This window comes from Tupaia chinensis, unplaced genomic scaffold (genome assembly GCF_000334495.1).
Source record: "Tupaia chinensis unplaced genomic scaffold, TupChi_1.0 Scaffold138619_1, whole genome shotgun sequence".
Classification (NCBI taxonomy): domain Eukaryota; kingdom Metazoa; phylum Chordata; class Mammalia; order Scandentia; family Tupaiidae; genus Tupaia; species Tupaia belangeri.
In genome coordinates this window covers 1,150,259-1,171,026 of record NW_006198512.1, presented here as the reverse complement: position 1 = coordinate 1,171,026, position 20,768 = coordinate 1,150,259, and the positions used below count along the sequence as shown (strand labels likewise).

At 49.6% G+C, this 20,768-nt stretch overlaps 1 protein-coding gene across 1 annotated transcript in view; it reads right to left on the bottom strand.

Moving 5' to 3' along the window:
* Positions 1-20,768, bottom strand: part of WNK2 (WNK lysine deficient protein kinase 2) — a 157,507-nt gene that overhangs the window by 52,781 nt on the left and 83,958 nt on the right. Inside the window, 6 exon segments of the mRNA XM_014592804.1 lie at positions 14,246-14,365; positions 14,880-14,925; positions 15,018-15,188; positions 18,516-18,632; positions 19,254-19,422; positions 20,013-20,062. Of these exon segments, the coding sequence (XP_014448290.1) occupies positions 14,246-14,365; positions 14,880-14,925; positions 15,018-15,188; positions 18,516-18,632; positions 19,254-19,422; positions 20,013-20,062 (673 nt within the window).

Below are 20,768 nucleotides of genomic sequence, written 5' to 3'. Positions count from 1 at the left end.
ATTTTTAAGCAACCGGGTCAAGCCCGCGACCCGCGGCCGACTACGTGGGAGTCCAGCAACATAGCCATTACGCTAACTACTGGTCCCAAGGTGTGCTGTTTTTGTAGAGGTTTTTGCCTTAGGGCATGTGTGCTCACAGAGAGAAAGACAGAGACAGAGAGAAGGAAAATGAGAAATCACCGCCCGGGGGATGGCCGTGCCGCAATCCCTTCTCCTCTGGGATCTTGGGCACACACGCACGCGCTCCCAGTGTGAATTCAAGCCACTGGGACTAGGGCTCAAACTGTGTTGGCCAAGTGGGAGTCCAGCGACCGAGGTAAGCGCTACACCATCTGCAGGCCCATCTGTCTGCTTCTGATTTGCCAGAGGGCATGCATGGTTGCCAAGAGAGGTGAGAGAGACAGACAGAAAGCACTCTCCATGGAGCACGGTCAGCCACGATCCCTTCTCCATTCTCTTTTTAGGACTTTCAGGGTTTCTGGGCACATCTGCAAACGTACCCTGTGTGGTTTTCAAGCTGCTGGGTCTGGGACTGAATCGTGCAGTCAGCCATTGGGATCCAGTCACCCAAAGTAGCATGCCAGCAGGCCCAGTTTTCGGTAAACTACAACATATTTAAGTCTGGATTTTTTCCGTCAGTTGGGAGGCTTCTGGAATTAGCAGCTTGATGCCTGCCGGTCCTCTGCATCTCCTCAGACGTGGTTTGCCTCACTCTGCTGCTTTCTGGTCAGCACGTCCTGCCTGACCGGCCCTGGGACCACCACATTTCCCACTTCCCTCTCTCACATTTTCTGTCATTTCGTTACCCTTATTTTACTCTCATATTTTCTTCTAAGCAAACTTTTAGTTTGCTAATTCTCTCCCCATCAAGGTCTTAATTTTAATTATCAAATTTTTCAGTTCTGTAATTTCCTTGTAGCTCTTTATTTTTGTATAGTTTCTAATTCTTAGACAAAAATTCGAAACTGGGAACAAGCAGATGGCATAATGGCTATGTCGCTGGACTCCCATGTAGTGGACTGCGGTTTGAGTCCCAGACCTGGTGGCTTAAACTCACGCCAGGCGCATGTGCGTGCATGCCCAAGATCCTGAGAGGAGAATGGAGGAGAAGGGATTGTGGCATGGCCATCCCCCCTGGGGGTGATTTCTCACTTTCTGTCTTTCTTTGACCTTCTGGCGCGCACACACACACCATATAGAAAAAAAATAATAAATTCCAGTCTAGCCGTTTGTTTCTTTGAACACGGTCGGCAAGCACAGTCTGTGGGACTCTCCGCCATCAGGACCTCTGAGCTCTGCTTCCTCCTGTTACTGTTTCATTTTTAACAGTTTCACAAGGTATAACTGTGGCAATAAAGTGCACACATTTAAAGTACAGTCTTCCACCTTCTGACCCAGGCATGTGAGCAAAACCATCACATCAGCAGAATGGCACAGCTGTCATTGTCCCGAGTTTCCCAGGGGCCTTGCAGACGTCCCTCCCGTCCTGCCACCCTTGTTCTCAGCCAGCCACTGATCCGTCCCAGTTCCTATGGGCGAGCGTGGGTTTCCTACTGGCTTATGCAAGTGCAGTTGCCGGTAGACATCCTCTTCTGTCTTCTCTCACTCGGCATAATTATTTCAGGGATCGTCCAGGCTGGGAGAAGTGGCGACAGCTGAATTCCGCTTTATCGCAGGTCGTGTTCAACTGCACAGATCAGCAACCATGTGTTAACCTGTCCACCTGCTAACGCACCCGTGGGCTGTGTCCAGGTTTTGGCCATTACGGTAAAGCTGCTAGGAGCTTCTCTGTACGAGTCTTTATGTGGGCATCTGCTTTTATCTCTCCAGGGTCAGGACCTAGCTGTGGAAGGGCTGGATCCTATGGTCACCACTGACCGGCTTGAAGAAAGGACAAGGCTTTCTGAAGTGGCTGTGCCATTTACATAGCACGTCAGAGTTGCGGTTCCCCACCGCCAGCAGGGCTTGAGCTGCACTGCAGGTGTCTGGGCAGGCTCACAGCACTGCCTCCCGTCACTTTCACTGGCACTTCCCTACCGAGCAATGGCCTTTTCAGTTACTTGACATCCATGCATCTTCTTGGGTTGTTGGAGAGCCATGATGGGTCTGTCCATTTTCCTATGCAGAATGCGTCATGACTTTTCCAGCGCCCAACTATGACATGCCTGGGCAAATACTTTCACCAGCTTGTCTATGGCACTTTCGGAGTTCCTGATACTATGCGGACACTAGTTTTTTATTTTATATTTTGGTGAAATTTAATTCATTGATTTTTTTCTTTTCTAGATAACGTATAGGTGTTATGTCTAAGAAATATCTGCCCATGGGACCAGCGGATGTAATGGTTATGTCACTGGACTCGCACATGGCCGACCACAGTTCAAGTCCTAGACCTGGTTCCTTGAAACTCATGCCAGGCCTGTGTGTGCATGCCCAAAATCCTGAGAGGAACTTGGAGAAGGGACTGCAGAGTGGCCATTCCCCCGAGGGGTGATTTCCTGTTCTCTGTCTCTCTGGCAAGCACATGTGCCCTATAGCAAAAGTCTCTGTAAAAGAAAAAAAAATAAAAAATACCTGCCTAATCCAAAGTCACACACACTTTCCTATATTTTCTGTGTAAGTTCCACAGTTTTCAGCTATATCTTATCTTTCCCCCTTTTTTAGGGTTTTTGCCATAGTGCATGTGCTCTCACTGAAGAGAGACAGAGAGAGGGAAGATGAGAAATACCTCGGGGAGGAGGGTCGGGTAGCCATGCTGCAATCCCTTCTCCTCCACCCTCCTCTGGAGACGTTGGGCACACACGTGCATACACACGCACACACAAACCCAGTGTGATTTTCAAGCTACCAGGTCTGCGACTTGAACTGCTGTTGGCCGTGTGAGAATCCAGGGCCTTAAACCATCACACCTCCTGCTGGCCCTCACAGCTTTCAGTTTTACATTTAAATCTATATTCTGTTTGGAGGTTTTCTTTTGTCTCGTTTTGTTTTTTAAATACATAGTGTGAAGTACGGACTGACGTTAATATTTTATATCTGGATAATTGGCCGTTCTAAGACGGAAGTCTTTGTCCTTTCTTTGCCCACCTTGGCACATCTCTCAAAGATTAAGCACCTCTGTGTTGTGAGGGTCTATTTCTGAATTCTCTACTTTATTTCCTTTACTTATTTATCTATCTATGCCAATACCACACTGTCTTTACCACTATAGCTTTCTTTTTTGAAAAAAATCAGATTTTAATCATTTCACTGGTTTCTTGTGTTAAGTTTCTTTTTTTTTTTAAGAGAGGTTTTTGCTACAGGGCATGTGTGCTCACCTAAGAGACAGAGAGACAGAAAGCGAGAAATCACCCCCCCATGAGGGGTGACCACGCCACAATCCCTTCTCCTCCAGTGAGAAAGCAAGCTGCCAGGTCCAGGACCCGAACCGTGGTCAACCATGTGGGAGTCCAGCACCCTTAACCTCTACGCCACCTGCCAGCCCCTAGTTTTCCTTTTTCCGAATACCAACCATCCTTTGCATTTTCATACATCTATCTCTACAATGAGGCTGCTGGGCTTCTTCCTGACGGCAGTGTAGTGCACCTGGAGTCTCTGTAACGACATCGTCTTCTGACCCTCAACCCACTACGTGGCAGGTCTTTCTAATTTCCATCAGCACTGTGCGGTAATTTCCACTCTGAAGGTGCTGCATATATTCTGTCCTGTTTCAATCACTCATACTTTCAGAACTTCATGATGTTAGCTGCAGGAGTCTGTCCATCCTCTTCATCGGGTTAAGGAAGTTCCCTTCTATCCCAGGTGTACTGAGGATATTTGTAGTTTAAAGCATGCATTGAGAAAATTATGTTTTGTTTTTTCCTTTGGCTTCTAGTTTTTCAGTAGGAGGAATTACATTTCTCTCCTGTATCTTTTTGAACATATCAGAATTACCTGATCATTCTAACACTTGTAGCAATGATGGGTTGTCTTAGTACGTGGGATTCTTCTCATGTCCTATCTAGTAATTCTGATTGGATGCCAGACAATGTAAAACTTATCTTACTGGGTGCTGGATAAATTTATATTTCTATGAACTTTCTTGACCTTTGTTGTGGGATATAGTTAAGTTACTCTGAAACAGTTTGATCTTTTCAATTCTTGTTCTTAAGATTTAATAGGTGGGGGAACCAGCAGTTAGTGTAATGGCTATGTCGCTGGATTCCCACGTAGTCGACCGCGGTTCGCGTCCCGGAACCGGTGGCTTAAAACTCACGCCGGGCACGTGTGCGTGCGTGCCCAAGATCCCGAGAGGAGAATGGAGGAGAAGGGATTGCGGCATGACCATCCCCTCTAGGGGGTGATTTCTCACTTTCTGTCTCTCTGTCTCTCTCTGTCTGTCTGGCAAGTGCACGCGCCCTATAGCGAAAACCTCTCAAAAAAAGAAAAAAAAGATTTAATAGGTGGGGCCAGCAGGTGGCATGGAGGTTAAGACACTGGATCCCACTTGGCCAGCTGTGTAGTTCAAGTCCTGGACCTGGGGCTTGAAAATCACATTGGGCACGTGTGCATGTGTGTCCCAAATCCTGAGAAGCGAGTGGAGGAGAAGAGACTGTGGTGTGGGGTGTGTGGGGGTGAGTTCTCACTCCCCATTCCCTGGCAAGCATATATACCCTATAATAAAAACTAAAAGATTAGAGGGGTGGGACCACTGAGGCACGCTCCTCCCTCACACTGCCTGCGGTGGGCTGAATGTCCTCACAGCACTCATGTTGACCCGCAGTGCCACGGGAACCCTGCGTAAGGTGGGGCCTTTAAGAGGTGATTGAGCAGTGAGGACCCTGCCCCTTGCAAAGAGCTCGATGCCATTATCAAAGGTGTGCCCTCTCTTGCCATTTCCTGCCCGCTTGCTCTTCTGCCATGGGGTGACTCGCCAGGTGCCAGCACGACACTCTTGAACTTCCCAGCCTCCAGAGCTGTGGGGAAAAATCCTTTTCCTTATGAATTTAAGGGGCCTCATCCTCCAATGCCCTGTTTCCATTTTGGTTGTTCTTTGCAGGAGAGGATGAAATCTAACCATTCCTGACATTAGATAGAGTTGGGTCAGGAATATTGGGGAGAGGAAAAAATCTGATCATCCCTCAGTGCTACCCATTTCTGTGCTGTGTGGGCTGCTTAGCTAGACCGCAGGAGAATGAAGTGCACCGAGAACCATAACGAAAAAAAGAAAAAAAAGGACCCAGCCCATGGTACCCTGGCATGGCAATGCAGAAGGGATTAAGACACCACCCTACGCCCTTCAATTCTAAGGCTTTCCAGCAGGCTGGCAGGAACAGGCCTGTCAAGCCCGTGTGAGTTTCCAGTGCCCCCCCTAACCCTTCAGGGTTCTTCATTCTGGCCTGGACCACTTCCCTTCTGCACAGTACTCTGCTAAATAACCCAGGGGCACTTCAGACGTCTCTTCATCTAGCTCTCCCTCAGTGCTGTCCTCTGAAAACTCCTGCCCTCCAGGCCTTTTTCAAGGCAGTAAGTTGAGACACCTATAGATACCTGAAGCCCCGCAGGGACCAATGTTCTTTACTGATCTGTGTTCGTGAACGATGTTGATCAACACTGTTCCATACATTTGGCATGCCTTTCGACCTGTTTTATAAAGGAAAATAAATGCAGCACCCATTATTATTTCTGGGCCTAAAGTAGAAATATGAGGGTCTCTTTTATTGTCTGTTGTTTCTGCTGCTTTTTCTTTCAGGCCATTTTGCCTTATTATCTGCTTGGTTAATTTTTTCAACATATGTGAACTTAAAACAAAACTTTTAAATGACCATACTCACATATAGAGTTCTATGAATTTTATCACATGTATATTCACGTAATTACCACCACGATCAGGATATGAAACAATTCCATCACCCCCAAAACTCCCTTGCATTATTTCCTTACAGTCATACCCTTCCCCCATCCCTAACCCCTGGCAAGCCCTGATCCCGTTCTTGATCACCATAGTTTTAGGGCTGGCCCTACAGCCTACTGGTTAAGATAAGCTGGATCTCACCTGGCTGATCATGGTTTGAACCCTGGTCCTGGCAGCTTGACAAACACACCAGGCACTTGTGTGTGTGTGCCTCAAATCCTGAAAGGATGGAGGAATGGAGGAGGAGGAGGAGGGTTTGTGGCATGGCTATGTCCTATTGAGGGATACTTTCTCCACCTCCCCTGCCTCTCTCTGTCTCTGCCTTCTTTGGCAAGTACAGGTACCTCTGGCAATTGGAAAAAAAAAATTATTGTTATAAATGGAAATATATACTATGTAGTCTTTGAGACTGAATTCTTTTTAACTCTATCTATCTATCTATCTATCTATCTATCTATCTATCTATTTAAATTTGACCAGAGAGGGACAGAGTGAGAGAGAGAAAGTGAGAAAGCAAGCCACCAGGTCTGGGACTTGACATGTGGGAGTCCAGCACCCTTAATCACCACGCCACCTGCTGGCCCCAGAGACTGAATTGTTTCACTCAGTAAAATGCCTCGGAGGTTCACCCATGGTGATGCATTAATGTGTTTCTTAAAACAATAATGTGTTTCTTTTTCTAAGTGCCCTGGTCTGTTTTCCATTCACTACTGCAAGATACTTGGGTTGTTCGCCGTTTTGGTAACTGGACAATTCTGAAGAGAACTACTATAACCGTTCATGTATAAACCCTTAAGTAAACAGACTTCCCATTTCCTAGGGAAAACACGTAGGAGTAACATTTATGTATCATATAGTAAGTGCATCATTTATAATAACTGCCTGTTTTCCAGAATGCCTGTACCATTCTAATCCCCACCAGGATTTTTAAGTTCCATACCAAGTCTTGGTTTTAGCCATTCTAACAGGTATGGCATGTTCTCTCCCAGTGGCTTTGATTTGCATCTCATAGCAGTCAGTATTAGTGAACGGCTTCTCAGGTGCTCAGGTGCCATCCTTACATCCTCTTTGGCAGTTATAAGTGAGCTATAATTGAGTTATTTTCTCACTGTTAAGCTTTGAGAATTCTTTTTACATTCCAAGTGCAAATACTATGTTAGATATATGACTTGCAATTATTTTCCTACCAGGCTGTAGCTTGTCTTTTCATACTCTTAATGGTTTGCAAAAACCAAAACATTTAATTTGGGCAATGCCAATTTTTCTATCATCTTAAGAATCATACTTTCGGTGTCAGGTCAAAGAAGGCCTAACACAAGACACAAAGGTTTTCTCCAATACTTTCTTCTGTAACTTACATAGTTTTGCATTCTACATTTGATCTATCTTGAGTTAACTTTTGTATAAAATGTAAGGCTTAGAGTCAAGGTCATTTTTCTTTACATATGGAAGATCAATGATTCCAACAACAATGATTGAAAAGACTATCCTTTCTTCATTGAATTCTTTTTTGCATCTTTGTCAAAAAAAATCAGATGGCTGTATTTGTGTGGGTCTATTCCTGAGCCCTCAATTCTGCCCATTACTCTATTTGCCTTCACTGACACTACACGCTTGGCATATTGTACTTTTATAGCAAGTCTTGATAATGAGTAGCACTCTCTAGAACTTGATTCTCCTTTTTCCAAACTGTCCTAGCTATTTTTATTTCCTTGGTATTTCCATAGAAACTTCAGAGTCAGCCTGTCTAATTTAATTTTTGTTGGTATAACATGACATCTATAGATCAACTTTGGAAGGAACATCATTTTCTACTATGTCGAGTCTTCCAATCCATGAACATAGTATGGCTCCGCAGGATTTAATTAGGTCATCTTGGATTCATTTCATCAGTGCTTTGTACTTTCTAACAAAGTCTGTACTTTTTCTTTTTAAGTTTGTACCTATGAATGAGGGAGCTTCGAAAAGTTCATGTAGAAATGGAATTAAAGTACAAGTTTATTTTAGTGCAAAAGTTTTTGTAATCTGTGCACATTTTTCTCATAATGCACATTTTCTGTGGATTCTCTGAAGGCCACTCATGTCTTTTTTTTTTTCCCCTTTGGAGTTACTATTCAACTGTTCGCTGCCAGTATACAGAAATAGAGGTCTTCATTGATAATACTTACAGTATTCTCAACTGGACTGATCTGAGAAGTATTTCATGTTGAGTAAATCCTTTTTACAAGCAATATGATATATAGTGATTGAATGTTTAAAAACATAATGAGAATAATAATAATCTAAAAAATGATGAAAAGCTATTTGATGATGATGTGGATAGTAATGTCTTTGTCTAGACTGATACGCCTGGTATTCCTTCTAGAAGAAGAAATGTAATACACTGTAAAGAAATATGTGATTCAATGTAATATAAATGAGATTATGACAATAAAAGACAAAAGAACTAGAGGTCTTTGGGGGCAGCAGGTAGGATGGTGGTTAAGGTGTTGGACTCCCACATTACCAGTTGTGGTCTGAGTCCTGGGCCTGGTGGCTTGCTTTTCTTCTCTCTGTCTCTCTCTGGTGAGCACTCGTTGCCACATAGCAAATTAAATAAGTAATGAAATTAAGTAATTCTAAAAGAGGAGAAGTTATTTTTGTATGTTGACCACACACCCTGTGATCTTCCCAAGCTCACTTATCAGCTCTAGTTGTTCATTGTTCTTTCTGTAGAACCCTGTGCATGTCCGACACAAAATAATCGTGTCTGCAGGGGACAGTCTTATCTCTTCCTTTACAATGTACCTACCTTTACTTCTGTTCCAAGCCTGTCTTAAGGCCTGACTTCCAGTTTGATGCTGAATAAGAACAGTGAGAACAGACATCCTTTCCTCGCTCTCGGTTTTAGGAAGAATACATGTGGCTTCTCACTACTGAGTATGATGTTAGCTGTAGATTTGATTTGGTTTTTGTTTATCAGGCTGAGGAAGTTCTCTTCTTCTCGTAGTTTGCTGAGAACCTTCCTCATGAATGGATGTTACATTTGACCACATGCTTTTTAAACAAATAGATATAAATAGTGCTTTTTTCCTCCATTAGGCTGTGACTGTGGTGGATTTAACTGACTCTTGAATATTGTCTTCCCAGGCGACATCCCATTTCTCATGGTTCTTTTTATACATTGCTATTACTGACTTGCTAATAGTTTACTGGGAATTTTTTTCTCTGTATTCATGAGAGATATGGGCTCATCATTCTCCTTTTTTGGTACTGTCTTAGGGTTTTAAAATCAGGACTATGTTGATCTTGTAAAATAGTTTGGGGAAGTGTTACTTCATCTTCTATTTTCTGGAAAAGACTGTAAAATTAAATGTTTCGTAGAGTTTGCCAATGAAACTATCTGGGCCTGAATAATTCTTTTGGGGGAGATTTTAAACTACAGATTTAATCTTTTAAATCGGTGTAGGACTACTCAGGCTTGCTGCCCATGTTCGGGAGCTTTCAGGAGCCTGTTGTCTTTCTGGAATTAGTCTCTTTCAGCTAAGTTGTCTCATTTATGTTCATAGACTTGTTCGTATTTTCTTAGTACTATCTTTATCTATATTAATATACCTCCCTTTTTTCTTGATACTGATATTTTATGCTTAAAGTGAGAAATCACCCCCCCCCCAGGGGGTTGGCCACACCACAATCCCTTTTCCTCCAGTCTCCTCTTGGGATTTTAGACATGCACACAGACATGCCGGTGTGAGTTTGAAGCCACCTGGTCTTGGACTCGAACCTGAGTCAACCATGTGGGAGTCCAGCAGTGTAATCATTACACCATCTACTAGTCCATTTTTCTAATGGTTTATCATTTTATTGATTTTTTCCCAAAAATCTAGTTTTGGGTCCCACTGATTTTTGTCTATTGTTGCTGTTTTAAGTTATACTGATTTCGGCTCTTCATTTTCTTTTTTTCTGCTGGCTTAAGATTTAGTTTATTCTAGCTTTTCTTGTTTCTTATGGTGGAAAGTTGTGTTATTAACTTGAGACCTCTTTTTTCACATAAGCAGTTAGTACTTAGGTGAGAAATTTTCCTCTAAGTACTGCATTAGCTGCATCCCACAAAATTGAATGTGTTATATTTTCATTCTTGTTTATTTCAAAATGTTTTCTAATTTTCCTAGAGAATTTTTATTTAATCTATAAATCATTCAGACAGTGCATTTAATTTGGTTTTATCTGCATTATATACTTCACATAATTTCAATTCTTTTAAATTTATTCAACTGTTTTATAACTCATGATATGATAATTGTTCTAACATTCTTTTTTTTAAAAAAAAATAATTATTTTATTTAACTTTATTTATTTTAATTAGACCAGAGAGGGACAGAGCGAGAGCGAGAGAGAGCGGGAAAGTGAAAGGAACCAAGCTGCCAAGTCCGGGACTTGAACTGCAACTGGCCATGTGAGAGTCCAGCACCTTTAACCACCACACCACCTGCCCTGTTCTATATATTCTGGAAAAGAATGTGTGTTCTATTGTTGAGAGAAGTGTTCTATAAATGCCAGTTAGGTATAGATGGCTGACGGTGGTGTTCAGATTTTCTATATCCTTGTTTATTTACTGTTCTTAGTTTTATCTGTTACTGAGGGAGGAGTGTTGACGTCTCCAACTATAGTTGTCAATTTGTCTATTTCTGCCTTGAGTTCTGTTAGTCCTGAAGCTCTGTCGGTAGATGCATACATAACTAAGACTGTTATGCCTTACTGACTAAATGATCCTTTTATAAATACGCAATGTCTCTCCTTGTTTGTTTGCTACGGGGCATATGTGTCTGCTGGAGACAGACAGGGACAGACAAAGAGAGGAAGAGAATGGGGGGGGGAGCTGGGGGGATGCCACACTGCAATCCCTTCTCCATTCTCCATTCTCCTTTCAGGATTTGGGGCGTGCACACACATGTACCCGGCATGTTTTCAAGCTACCAGGTCAGGAACTTGAACTAATATTTAGCCATGTGGGATCCAGCCACCTTAAACCACCATGCCACCTGCTGGCCCACAATGCTTCTCTTCAGCCCTGGTAATTTTCTTTGCTGTGAAGTTTATTTTGTATGAAATTAAAATAGTCAATCCAGCATCCTTCTAATTTGTGTTTGCATGATCTTTCTTTTACCATTCTTTTTCCTTTAATTTACCTATATTTGAAGTTTCTAGTAGCATATATTTAGGCCAAGTTGTCAGCATTTCTTATTTTCAATCCATTCTCATAATCTAACCTTTAATTGGTGTGTTAAGACCTTTTACCTTTAATTTAATAATTGGTATGTTTAGACTAATGTCTACCATTTTAAGTTTTTTCTCTCTCAGCTTTTTCTTCATTTTTCTCTTCTGTTGTTTTCTTTTGGGTTATTTGATTTTTTAAGTTCATCTTAATTTACCTATTATGATTCTGACGGTATCTGTTTTTATCATTCTTTCAGTAGTTGCTCAAGATATTTAAAACATATACTTTGGCAGTGTAGTCGGAATCAGTATTTTGCCACTTTAATTGCAATGCAGAAGCATTAGGACAGTCTTTGCCTATAGCCCAACTGTGTTTGTTATATCTTACACCTGCGTACGCTGAAGGTCCTGACAGACAGAGCTATCTATACCTCTGTCTACTCAACTGTCAGAGACGTTTTCAAGAACCCCGGAGGAGAGGATTGCACTCATGCAAATATTTACTGTTTCTTGGCTCTTCCTTTAGCACTGGTGTTCCAGGTAGCCTCATGGTTTCATTTCCCTTTTCTCCAAAGATTTTCAACCAGTTCTTCAGAGTGAAAGTGCTGGCTTCAAATTCTGTTTTTTTTTTTTTTTTTTTTTTTTTTTAATTTGAGAATTGCATGGTTTCAGTTTCATTCCTGAAAAATATTTTCCCTGAAAACAGAAATCTGGGGGGACAGGTCCTTCAGCACATCTTAGCTGCTGTGACACCTTCTGGACACCAGGGTTTCTGGTGGGAATCTGCAGGCACTGGAATCAGTCTCTCCTCTGGGTGGCGCTCTCTCTTCTGGCTGCTTTCACGTTTCCTCTGCGTTTTGTTTTCAGCACACTGATGATGAAGTGGACTTCAGGGTTTGACCTGTCTGTGCTGTGCTGAGCTTCTTAAATCTGTAAGTCTGTCTTTTGTCATACTTGGAAAGTTTGCAGGATTAACTTTCAAATATTCTTTCAGCATTACATTCTTCCTCTTCTCCTTTGGGGATGCTAATGACACAAATGTTAGACCTTCTGTTGTTTCTCCACAGGTTGGTTCTTTCTTTCTATCGGTTCCAGTTGGATAATTTCAGGTATTTAACATTTGCAGTGTTAGAATTTCCATTTATTTCTTCTTTGTTGACATTTTCTACTTTAACATTTGTTTCAAGGGTGTTTGTGATTGCTTGTTTAGGCACAATCATAATAGCTGCTTTAAAGTTTTTGTTAGAACATTCTAATACTGGGACCAGCAAATGGCATGATGGTCACGTTGCTGGACTCCCATGTAATCAACTGCAGTTTGAGTCCAGGACCTGGTGACTGAAAACTCATCCTGGGCCTGTGTATAGGCGTGTGTACGTGCCCAAAATCCCGAGAGGAGAATGGAGAAGGGATTATGGCTTGAACTTGGAGAGTGATTTCTCGCTTTCTGTCTGTCTCTCCCGTGAGCACCCATGCCCTATAGTGAAAATCTCTCTCCAAAAAAAAAAAAAGAAAGAAACCTACTATCTAGGTCATCCTGTGTCATTGGCACATTCTGTTTTTGTTTTTTTTCCTATGCAAGTTGACACTTTCATAGTTTCTCACTTGCCACGCAATTTTGGGTTCTGTTTTGACTCGTAGGGAATCCTGAGCTGCATTTAAATCCCATGTTGAATGTTGACATTTCTGCTTTAGCAGGTAATTGACATGGCTATGTTCAGATCTTACGTGGTAACACACCTTCCGTGGGCTGAGGGTACGTGCCAAGCTGATCAGACAGGCATGTGGCAGAGGCCAGTGAGCTCAGTTCCTTAAGGTCTTACATGCTGATAAGGCCCAGCACTGCACACGCACAGGCTGGCGGTGAGCCCGGGAGTTAAACAATTTATGGGGTTGCTTTCTCAAGACCCTCCCTTTCTGTGCTCTCCCTGGCATTTCCTGGATCTCACAAAGTCCCTTTACTGAGCACATGGCTAGAAACCACTCAATCCCATGACTACGTCACGCAGGGCCGGGCGGGAAACAGAGAAAACGAACAACGGATCCTGGTTCTGTGCTCTGAGAGCCCTGGGTTACCTCAGCAGAGAGGAAGCTTATCCCCCTCATGGGTTTGGCTCTACAGGCTCCCATCACCTGCTGTCTGGGGGCTGGTACAAAGGAGGGAAAAGATACAGAAATGGGGAGAGATTCCCCACCACCACGCTCCAGGAGTTCCCTTTCCTGCTCTGTGAGCTGGAACTAGAAAGTCTCTCCGGGAGCTTCCCCCGACAGGCCACACAGGCTCACTTCCAGTCCTAGGATGTACTGCCCCTTCAACCCCCCACCACGCTGCCCCTCGTCTCCCACTGCACTGAGCCGCAAACCAACTTTATCCGATACAGGTTTCCTTGTAACTCGGTGAGAAGCAGCGCATGCACACCTTCTCACTTTAAAGCCGCGTGTGGCGTTAAAGCTGCCTCCCGAGTTGTGGTTGGGCTGGGCCTGTGCCCTTTCCCAGCGAGCACCTGTCTCCGTCTGTGGCCCATGGAGTTTTGTGAAAAGGCTGGCCCCTCCTCTACGGTAGCCAATCTCTAGAAGTACAACGGCAGCCACTGGAAATGCTCAGCACTAAGTGGACACTGGTGGACGGAGACTGCGTGAGTACCATGCGGTCAGGTAACTTCCGACAACCTCTCCCTGCCTACTCACAAGGAATTACACCTTGAATTTGCTCAAGTGACTGCCCAGACTCCCAAAAGACTGTGCGAGTGAGATGTACCTGACAGCGCCACAGGCATGCTCTGCACGGCCAGCCAGGGCGAGGCGTGACTGCGGCCCACGCAGACTCCCTGCCATCCCGAGGCTCTGTGCTTCCCAGCACCCGACCAAGCAGAGCCAGAAGGGAAGGCGCGTCTGCCCAGGGACCTAGAGCAAGGCATCCTCGGAGGATGAGGCTGAGGACAGGGCACAGAGCTCTCAGGACACCCTGCACGTCCCCTACACAGGGACGCCACAGGGCAGGCTCCAGTCTGGACGCTGCCTACGTCTCAGTTGCTTAGTGGACCGGGGCCCCACGGGCTGCTCTGTGCTTCAGCCGACAGCACAGGGTAGGACCCTGCCCTGGCGTGTGCCCGCGAGCAGTGCAGGGAAGGAGGGCGAGGGGCTGGGGGCTCATACCTTGGCTGACTTCCGGCTGCAGGGAGCTTGGAGGCAGTGGGGGTGACGATTCAGGGGCCTCAACTGCGGGATGCTCGGCCACAGGACAGATGATAAACCACCTCTTGCCGGTGTGCAGTACTACAGGGAGAGCGGCGGTGAGCTGACAGGAAGCACACCTGCCCCAGCCTCGCCTCGGGGCTCCAAGGACTCCCTGCACCTGAGGGACTCCCTGCACCTGAGGGACTCCCTGCACCTAAGGGACTCCCACCAGGAACTTGAGCTCCAGTCCTGACCCTGAAGAGCTGCCCATCATGAAACACGTGACCCCAGGTCCCCTGACAAAGGGCTGTGGTGAGGGCTTCGCAGAGGCTGAGAGAGGCTGATCCCGAGCTGCACAGGAGTGCCCGGCGTGATTTAGTTCCTGCGATAGCCACAGCACACTCCACGGGGGTACTGATGCAGTCAGTGGGCGATGACTCCTAGGACGAGGGGCCACCCCCAGATGAGGACCCTTGTCACACACTCCTGGCACCCCCTTGGTGGCAACAAGAGTCTCGTGACAACATGCTCAGTGCAGAGCTTCTACCAGGCGGGAAGTCGGGCAGGGCCTCCCCAGGCTGTCTGCAGTGCCGGGCGGCCGGAGGGCACTCACCATTCTGCTGATACACAGGGGCGTGTGCCTGGGACTGTCCACCTTCCTGGGTGAGGCAAAGGGGTCAGAAGTCAGCGCAGCCCGTGCTGAAGTGGAGCCCCTGCCCAAGTCCACCCTGCCACTGTCCCCCAGCCTCACCTCCCTGGTGCCCAGGCCGCAGGTGCCTAGGGGCGGTGGGCTAGCCCCAGGGTCGGAGCCGTGGTCGGCGTCCGTGTCCTCACTGAGCATGTCCTCCGCCTTGTCCATGACGTCCTTCATCTGCTCAATGAAGGTCTCCCGCTCTGCCTGCAGGATGAAGTCGTGCTCCACCTGCAGCGGGCGGGCGAGAGCAGGCGCGGCTGGGGAAGCAGGCCCTCCAGCACAGGCAGCAGGGGCACTTCCGCATGTCCTGTGGGAGGTCCGCCCCGTGTCTGCAGGGTATATAGGGGCACTGGCTCATCGGGCCAAGGCCCAAGATCAGGAAGAGGAAAGGTCCCCTCCTGGGGAGCAGGCACCCGGCAGGTCCCAAGAGACTAGCTGGGTGTGGAGGCGAAGGCTCCAGCCAGCAGGGGTCTGGGGGACAGGAAGCCTTGCAGGGGCTGCAAAGCTCCACAGGAAGGACACCCTCCCTCCCGAGTCTGTCCTCTGCTCTCCCAGCCCTGCCCAACCTCAGCTGCAGCCATGTCCCCTCAGGCCCTGGGGAGCGTGTCCCTGGCAGCTCTGTTTGGGGGCCCATCCATCGCGAGGCAAAGGCTACCTGTGAACCCACACTGATTTAAGACCCCCTGCCATCCCCGCCCCGGGTCGTGCCCACAGAGACTGTGCTCCTTCTGCTACGCGGCTCTTCCAGGGCTCGGGCCAGATGACACGTCTCTGAGTCAGCCAGGTGGGCTGTGATGGGCTGTGCTCGGCCAGGCATGGCCACCTGGGGCAGACGTCCAGGTCTTGGCCTTGTTTCTGGTCCCAACTCGTCACGTGCCCAAGTCTATCTGCACGCGGACACTGGGGTCAGGCAGGTGGCTGTCCCTCAGCACGGCATCCACTCGTACAGGCAGCTGTCCTCGGGTGCCGGGGCCGACACCACTGCTGTGGGCACAGAGGAGCCCTGGCCCGGCCCGAGCAGCCGTCCTCCCAGACCCCACTGCAGGCACTCCCACGACAGGAGGTGCAGAGCAGCCCTCACCTGGGGACACCACACTCGGTCGAGAGCTGCCGTGTCCCTTTCATGATTTGCCAGTTTCTTTAGCTCGTGACGGTGACCGTGTCTGAGGGTAATGTGACGTGCCTGAGTTCGGGCACCCGCTGTGGTACTGGGGCACCACGTGCCAGGTTTGAGCCATGCTCCAGTTTGAGGAAGTACTCGCTAAGCAAAACGGAGCTAGCATCCCTTATAACCACCGAATGTCTGTCCTGTTCAATATGCATTTCTTTTTCAATACACTGAGACCACAATAAATGAAAAACAAGAGAGGCCCACCGCCACCAACGGTGGGCACGTAAGTGCCCTGTCAGGTGGAAGCCAGTGGCTGACTGCAGGTTTGGATTCCGGATCCGCCTGAAAACACTTCAGCCACGCCCACAGGTGCAAGGATCCTGGGGGACTGGAGGGGATCTCAGCGTGACGAGACCCACCAAGGTGCTCTTCTCCTGCTGTGTGTGTGTGTGCGCATGTTCTGTGATTATAAAGAAGGCCCTGGAGTACAGGGTCCAGGCACAACCTGGAATGGTTGCCAGCAACCTCAATGTCTGCAGCCCTCCCTTAGTGTAATGGTGGGCAAGGGAGTCTGTCAGGGTGACGGCCGAGAAGTGGTAAACCTCTGCAGCGACCAAACACTTTAGTACCAAGCACCCTACTAGGCAGATGGTAACCGGCAGGAAGAGCTGTCTGTGTAGCAGCCTGTCCATGGCAAGTTCTGGAACTTTTCTGGACTTAGCACGAATGGAGTGAGAGAAAGAATATGGGTACCCATCACAGACCTCACTCACTCAATGTTTTTAGAGAGATTTTTGCGAAAGGGTGTGCGTGCTCAGCAGATATAGAGATAGACAGAGAGCGAGAAATCTCCCCCAGAGGGAATAGCCATACTGCAATCCCTTCTCCATTTTTCTCTCGGTATTTTCGGTGCGTGCACACGTGCACACACATACACACACGTACACACACATACACACACACGCCCAGTGTGAGTTTTAAGCTGCTAGGTCCAGGACTTGAACCACGGTCAACTATGTGGGAGTCCAGTGATGAAACCATTATGCCTTCTGTTGGTCCCATGGCCGGATGCTATTATGGGCCAGACTTATGGACTGAGCCACTGCAAAGGTATTTTAGATGACACGGTCTAAAACGCCCAATTTAGGCCTCTGCGCAGTACGTGCGAGACAATGCAGGCAAGAGAATCAGAGTGGGGAACAAGCCTGAGGAGACATCATTCCTACAAAGCTCACGGGGTGTCACAACTATGTCACATATGGAACAGGGACATGTGCGTGTCCACACGTGCCCAAGGACATGCATATGAACACAACTGACATCAGGACGGGGAACATGCCATTCCTATCACGTGCTGCTCTTAAGTGGGTCCGATGAGAGACCGCCCTCCCCTTGAGGTCCTCGGGGTTCCTTCCCATCCCTGACAGCCTCGCCCCACTCCTGGCTGTGCAGTCCTGGCCGTGAAGTCCTAGCCCGGTCTGCCCCTGCCCTGCTCTAAGCTCCCGAGCTGTCTTCCCAGCCACCTGGCTGGGCTCAGCACGGAATCCTCTAACGCTGTGGGGATGTGTCCTGGGTCTGGGCTGGGGGTCTGTCCAAGGTGTCCTGCAGAAAGCCTCTGGATGTCCTGAAGCCAGGGCAGGGCGGCCAGGGCACAGTCTGAGGTGGTGGCGGACGCGTCACTGGGCATGAGGCGGTTTACTCTCCCGAGGTAAACGTGACTCTCACGACGCGCAGTTCTTGTCCTGCAGGCCTGCCTCGTGCCCGCGGCTGCCTGGCTGAGGGCCGAGCACCACAATGGGCAGTGCTGGGGCACGGCCCCTGGCCTGGGAGGAAGCTGTCTCGCGAGGTAAGCACAAAGTATCCTTCCACACACTGACCACCCCTGAGGACCCCCCGCTCCTAGCCCAGGGCCACAATGGGGGGACACCACGATGCTACAGAGGGGCAGGTGTGAGACTGAGAGAAGGCCGTGAATGGTGATGCTCGTAGGCTTGGCATGAACAGGGAGGGGCAGCTTCAGCTGGGCACAGACGGAACTGGGGTCATGAGAATGGGGCTTGGGTCCAGATAGCAGGGCTGGGTCAAACCTTGTGGACAGAGACTGGGGAGGCTGCGGCTCTCTGCTTACCCCCTCTGTCTGCCCCCAGAGCGCCTTTCTCTGCTCTGTGGGACGGGCTGAGGGTCTCGGGCTGTGTGGGGAACACCATCTTTGGCAGTCCTGAACCCATCCTTCTAGCTACCCTAGACCTAAGAGGTTCCACCAAGCGTGGGGAGGAGCCAGAGCCCGGTGTGGGAGTGGACCTGCAGCCCGGGAACAAGCCCACAACCATGAGCCTGGATGTGGTAGGCTGACCACCACACACAGGGCCAGCGGGGTGCTCTGCTTGCCCCCCCACACCCCCAAGGGACAGGAGGGGACAGCCTGGCCACCGGACCCAGCTTACCATGTAGGTGGCAATCTCGTCAGGGGCGTCCCCGTCCAAGTCGAACTTGAAGGTCACCATCTTGTGGTTGTGCGTTTCTAGCTGGCACTCCACCATCTTGTCCCCCGTGTTGCACACCTGTGGGCACCAGGACAGTGAGACTGCGAGGAGTGCCGAGACTGCGAGGAGTGCCGAGACCACGGGGGAGGCTGAGACCACAGGGGAGGTTGAGACCACGGGGGAGGCTGAGACCATGAAGGACGCTGAGACCACGGGGGGTCCCAGAGACCACGGGGGACACAGAGACCACGAGGGACCCAGAGACCACGGCACGGGGGACCCAGAGACCACGGGGGTGGCTGAGACCACGGGGGAGGCTGAGACCATGGGGGACCCAGAGACCACGAGGGACACAGAGACCACAGGGAAGGCTGAGACCACGGGGGAAGCTGAGACCACAAGGGACACAGAGACCATGAGGGAGGCTGAGACCACGAGGGACACAGAGACCACAAGGGACACAGAGACCATGGGGGAGGCTGAGACCACGAGGGACACAGAGACCACGGGGGAGGCTGAGACCACAAGGGACACAGAGACCACGAGGGACCCAGAGACCACGGGGGACCTAGAGACCACGGAAGACACAGAGACCACGTGGGACCCAGAGACCACGAGGGACCCAGAGACCATGAGGGACACAGAGACCACAAGGGACCCTGTGCCCATGTGCCCACCTGAGCCCCGCCAGTCACTCACGTTCAGGATGGTCAGCCGGGGCCGGCTGGCCCGCTCCTGCCGGGAGCGTGCGCGCGTAGACCTGCGGTGGTGTTTGCGGGCGGCCCTGCCCTCCAGCTTGCCCCCGCCGAAGCCTCCCTCACAGCCATCGCTCAGCTCCTTTCCAGAGGTGACGTCAGAGCCCCCGTAGCTGGGCAAAAACCAAGACGGTTACCGGCACCACAGGGGACCAGCAAGGTGGCTCCTGCAGAAGGCAGCTGAAGCCTGATGGCTCCCAGGGCCTGAAGCCGTGCCCTGCAGAGGCTGGGCCACCCTGAGAGCAAACCCTGGGTTCATTTCAGGGCCACACCCCTGCTCCTCCCTGCATGGCCCTTCTGGGTCTGGGCTAGCATGGGAACTGTGGGCTCTGCAGCTACTCTCAGCCCCCCATGCCTCAGTTTCCCCATCTCTGCAACAGCCACTGGGACACACAGCCTGTCTGTGTGGGCGTGGCTGGACCCTGCCCCACCCACAGGGCTCACCTCGCCACACCCCGCAGCCCCTCCCCCTGGAAGGCCCTCAGCACAGCGGACTAGCTCTGCGACCCAGAACGCCAGCCCAGAAGCTGGCCGGACATCCAGCTCTCAACAGACCGATGAGGACCCCAAGAAGGAAGTCCCTCTGGCTCGACTAGGCCACGTTTGAAAAAGGGGTGACATGTGCCCAAAACAGATGGCCTCAGGGCAGACGCGAAGCAGCTGCAGGGCTGGTGCCCTCCCCAGGGGCGGGGTGGGCTGGTACCTCTCGGAACTCTGCGGGAGGCCGGGCGGCTTGTCCTGGGAGGCCTGCTCCTGGAATGAAAGGTCGGAAGGCAGCAGGTCACGCTGGCTCCCTCTGGCTTCGTTTCTTACCCCTCAGCCTACCCCAGCCCCCCCGGGCCGCTCTGGGGCAGGCAAAGGCTTTATCTTGTGCATCGCTCTGTGCCAAGTGGGTTCCCAAAAGCTGGGGTTGCCCCCTTTCCAAAATTAGCCCACTATGACCGTCGCAAAAGGAGGTCACACCATCTGTGACAGCTCCCACGGCCCCTCCACAGAGGTCACGCCGTCTGCGACAGCTCCCACGGTCCCTCCACAGAGGTCAAGCCATTGGTGACAGCTCCCATGGCCCCTCCAGAGGTCACGCCGTCTGTGACAGCTCCCACGGCCCCTCCAGAGGTCACGCCGTCTGTGACAGCTCCCATGGCCCCTCCACAGGGGTCACGCAGTCTGCGACAGCTCCCACAGCCCATCCGCAGGGGTCACGCAGTCTGCGACAGCTCCCACGGCCCAACCATAGGGGTCACGCTGTCTGCGACAGCTCCCACAATCCCTCCACTGGGGTCACGCCATCTGCGACAGCTCCTATGGCCCCTCCACTGAGGTCACGCAGTCTGCGACAGCTCCCATGGCCCCTCCACAGGGGTCACGCCATCTGCAACAGCTCCTATGGCCCCTCCACTGAGGTCACGCAGTCTGCGACAGCTCCCCTGGCCCCTCCACAGGGGTCACGCAGGCGGTT